The following is a 4,592-nucleotide window of genomic DNA, read 5'->3' on the forward strand; positions in this document are numbered from 1 at the left end:
CCTGCCGTTTCACAAATTTCCTCCTGGCCAAGTACACCTTGCCAGGATCCACCCCTGTCTGTGGGAAAGAGAGATTAGTCTTTAAAAATCTGTTCCAAGAGTCAGGAGCTGCTGATCCTTTCCTGGCATTTCCCAGCCTGGGCACCCGCTGTGCACTGGAGTGGGGCGATCCTGGTGGCAACCAAACATCTCCTGGAACTCAGAGTACCTGCACATGCAGGGACAGACTTGGAATAGCAGGATGCCCGTTTTGGCAGAGCTTGGAGGAGGAGCCTGCCAGGATTCAGGCACAATCTCTAAAATGAGCTCTGCAAACAGCCCTGAGGGTGAAGGAGAGGAGGACTGAGGAGTAGAGGATGGATGTGACCACTGTTCATGATCATCCACAGCTTAATTATCCCCATGTAGCAACACAGGAGAGAGCGCGGGCGGTTTGGGATTAGCTTCAGGCAGGGATTTGTTGAGGAATTGCTCACCTTGGCTATAATTTTCTCCCGGAATATCTCCGAGTTGGCGAAATACAGCGGCGAGCAGTAAGTGACGATTTTAATCCCATTAACTTCATGGACCTGCACCAGAGACAAGAGCTCAGAGCCAGCCTGGGCACCAGTGGCAAGGAACAGCATTTTCTCTGAGGATGCTTTATCTTCAGCTCACCTTGTTGTAGGTTTTGGGGTTCTTGTAGATGTCAGTGGAAGTCACCTGGCCCAGGGCAGAGCCGTTGCGGCTGCAGAAAAGAAGGGATCAGCATTAGGGGAAGAAAACTGCTTCTGCTTCACATTCCACCCCAGGATTTGAACATTTGCCTTATGAAATCACTTGCATTTCATCCCTGCAGAGTCTACAGGGCAAAAGAAAGAATCAGCAGTTTGAGATGCCAGACTGGGAAATATTAATAAAGGGCTTTGATGGATTAAAAATGGTGTGAAAACCTCACGCTGGGGCCCTGCACACAGACAGGGCTCGCTCTTTCCGTGAGCAGGACTTTGTGCTGGGAACTGTGTGGGGTGAAGCAAATTCCTTGCAACTCCCCTTGCCCTGGGATGTGCACGGGAGCGGGAATGCAGGCAGTAAATTAGCGCCTGCCATTCCTGTTTGCACATTCCGGGCAGGACACCTGCACTCCCCGGGGCTCCTGCCGCGCGTTCCGCGGGCCAGAGGTCGCTTATAAAAATCATCTGTCCCTCCTTTCTGCCCCTGGGAGATCTCCCGTGCTTCTCGTGGCCATGGGGGTACTTACAACTGGGTATGGAAAACCACAACCAGCACGGAGAACCCCACGCCCACTGCCACTCCGTAGGGAAGGCTCAGGAAGAAAGCGGAGAGGAAGCTCACGAGCCAGACCAGCTGCAGGGAGAGAAGGGGAGGGAAAAACATGGCAGGTCATTTTGCTGAACCATGGGCTAGAGGACATGGATGGAAATGGATGGAAAACAGATGGAAAATGGATGGAAAATGGGTGGAAAATGGGTGGAAAATGGGTGGAAAACGGCTCTGTGCTGCTATCCTGGACTCCCAAACCCTCCCAGCTCAACATGAATAGGCCAAGCCCTGAATTCTGCAGCTGTTCTAATGCTACAGTTTGGATGCTTTGGAGTGAACCATCCTTGCTGGGAAGTTTGCCAGGAGCCCCAGTTTCTTTTCAGCCATAAAAGCAGCCAGGGCGTTTCTCCACATGTTTCTTCTGCTCCGCTCGTTCCATCTGAAAAGGATCGGCCTGGCTCGTCAGGAAAGGGCTCCTGCAGATCCCACCATCTGCTGCTCCCTGCTCCAGCCCCGAGCAGCTCCCGCTGTCAGTCAGAGCAGTTCAGAAAAAATCGGCAATCATCTCTCTGAAAACTGCCTGAGCACCTGCTAGAAATGGCCTGAACAGAGAAGATTTGATGGCCAAGTTGGCAGAGGAGACCAAAAGCTGCCCCACTCCAGCTCAGAGCTCTGCCATTTGTCATTTTTATGTGTTAGCACTCAAGCATCTCCCTCCATATGAGATCAGTCCTGCCCTGCATTTAAACATCCCCTCTGAAAATCATTATCCGGTTCTTTTAATCCCTTCCTGAAGATTTATAAAACCTAAGTTTGACCTTGGATGAATCAAGGTAACTTTGATGACTTCAAAATCTTAATTTATATTCATTTAGTGTATAAATGGCAAGGAAGAACTTCCATCCATCCATCCATCCATCCATCCATCCATCCATCCATCCATCCATCCAGGCTTTGTTAGAATTAGCTGGAGTTAGCTGTCCTGAAACACAACCAGCATTAAGGTGATGAACACCAATGGTCTGACATCACCCAGGAACGGTGCTCCCCGTTTTGGGACAGGACACTGAATCTAGTTCAAATTCCAAGGAGATTAAGGTCAGGGGAATCCCGTTCACTGCATTGGCATCTGCCAGGACGTTCCTCAGGCAGCACTGTCCATCTCCACTCAGCCCACGCTCAGTGTCTGCCCAGGCTTTTGGGCTCTCTGAAGCCTGTGGCCTCCATCTGTGCTCTGGTAAAGGGACAGCAACTTCCCCTGCCCTCACCTGAGCTGCCAGAGCCCACAGACCTCCCCTCCCAGCCAGCAGCAGCAGCAGAGCCCCTTCAGAGATGTGCCCAAATTGATAACTCATCCCTCCTCCAGCACCTGTTTGAGCAGGATTTTGGGAAAGCTCTTCATGACTCAGACCAGCCCCTCTGGAGTCCTGATTGCCCTGATAAGGGGGGGTTTGCTGGGCCTTGACAGGATATTGGCTCAGTGTCCACACACGGCACTCAGCCGTGGGAGTCCTGTCCAAACACTGTCTTTTTCTGTCAGACATTTCCAAATTCCGTTCTCACTCCCCCGCCACCCCCTGCCTGGGTTTATACATCAACCAGTGCCTGGAGTCCTTATCACACTGAAGGGCTCTCCTCACCCTGGAGGGCCATTGTGTGAGTTTTTAAGTCATGACTCCCAGATATTGAGCAGGGCCGGTTTGGCTAGTTCTGGGCAAACAGGCTCTGCACTTGATTGGCATTTAAATACAGCAGGTAAGAGTTCAGGCCTCTGTGATATGTGCTCTGAGCAGCAGGGTGCTCAGCTGGGCAGGACAGGGAGCACCATCCCACCAAGAGAGCCAAACCCACCTCCTGTGAGGGATTCATACCCCCCAAAAACCCCACAAAAGACTTTTTGCTCATCCTGCCCTGGCCGGGTGATGCCTCCCGCCGCCTCAGGCACTCACACAGTCCAGCTTGCTCTTCTTCCACAGGTAGAAGGGATCAGCCAGCTGCTTGAGGGAATTTTTCAGGTTCACGGCGATGAGGGCCCCCAGCACAGACTGTGGAGGAGAGGTTTGGTGTCAGCCAGGACATGGATGTGCCACGTTTGGCAGGGGATGCTTTTCTGCAGCATCTGCCCACCTTGGGCCAGTTCCATCACAAGGGTGATGCTCACAAAGATCTCACTGGGATCTGGGCAGGGTAGTTGGGGTGATCCTTTCACTATCATTTAGACTTATATTTGCTCAGAGAAATTGTGGCTGCCCCATCCCTGCCCAAGGTCAGCTTGGAGCAACCTGGAATAGAGGGAGGTGCCCCTTCCCATGTCAGGGATGAGGTTTAAAGTTCCTTCCAACCCAAACCAGCCTGGAATTTTGTGGTTCTGTGATTCCTGCCTCCAGACACCCAGTGCAGACAGGTCCCCAGGCCAGGAACAAACCGGCCCGTGCTGCCGTTTGCATCAGGAGCTTTTTGGAGCGAGGCTGTGCCTTTGTTTGGGTGGGGAGAGCGTGTGTTGCAACGGCTCTGCCTGCACAGATGTTTGTGTTACCTTTGGAAGAGGCTCCAGGTAGATTCCCAGAGACAGCATGGTCACCATGACCACCAAAGCCACAAAGAAACTTGCCACCTGCAAAGAGGAAAGAAAATCACTTCTGCAAACATCAGGGCTTCCCAAAGCTCCCCTGCGTGTTCCCCCTCCTGCTGCTGCAGCCAGGGGCACAACTGGGCACTGCAGCATTTTATGTGAGGGGATGTTTGCCTCTGAAAACAGGCTGGGGTTTGTAGATCTCACAGATTACCCCAAACTTCCCTCACTGCTCAGTCCAGGGGGCCAGGCTGGGACTGGGGATTGACAGCTCTGCTTCTGTGCCCAGCCCAGAGAACCATCCAGGGACCAGAATGGGCTTGGGGAGGGAGGGAGGGAATTCTGCTTTAACAGCAGCGATGTGAAGCACTGGTGTGTGAAACTTCTCCAGAGCTGCACAGCCAGGACAGGCTGGCAGCACGTGGCAGCTGCAGCGCTTTGTGCTGCGGAGAGAACGCAGGCAGGAGAGGAGGAGGAGGAGGAGAAGGAGGAAGAGAGGGAGGAGGAGGAGGAGGAGGAGGAGGAGAAGAAGGAGAAGGAGGAAGAGAAGGAGGAGGAGGAAGAGAAGGAGGAGGAGGAAGAGAAGGAGGAAGAGAAGGAAGAAGAGAAGGAGGAGGAGGAACTAACTTGGGATTTTGCTCCTGCCCCATCCACGGCGAGGGTGACGGAGAGAGCACAGCAGATCACGTGGATTTTGAAGAAGGATCCGAAGAAGTTGCTGCAGCCCAGGGCCAGCATTTCCTGTGGAGATGTGGAG

At 52.9% G+C, this 4,592-nt stretch overlaps 1 protein-coding gene across 1 annotated transcript in view; it reads right to left on the reverse strand.

Annotated features, from left to right (window-relative positions):
• The window catches only part of SLC26A9 (solute carrier family 26 member 9), a 14,443-nt gene that overhangs the window by 5,091 nt on the left and 4,760 nt on the right, over positions 1-4,592 (reverse strand). Inside the window, 7 exon segments of the mRNA XM_008644747.2 lie at positions 1-58; positions 477-569; positions 658-727; positions 1,241-1,347; positions 3,213-3,308; positions 3,800-3,877; positions 4,463-4,576. The exon segment at positions 1-58 is cut by the window's left edge and continues 56 nt beyond it. Of these exon segments, the coding sequence (XP_008642969.1) occupies positions 1-58; positions 477-569; positions 658-727; positions 1,241-1,347; positions 3,213-3,308; positions 3,800-3,877; positions 4,463-4,576 (616 nt within the window).

This window comes from Corvus brachyrhynchos, unplaced genomic scaffold (assembly GCF_000691975.1).
Source record: "Corvus brachyrhynchos isolate BGI_N302 unplaced genomic scaffold, ASM69197v1 scaffold72, whole genome shotgun sequence".
NCBI classification, from domain to species: Eukaryota; Metazoa; Chordata; class Aves; order Passeriformes; family Corvidae; genus Corvus; species Corvus brachyrhynchos.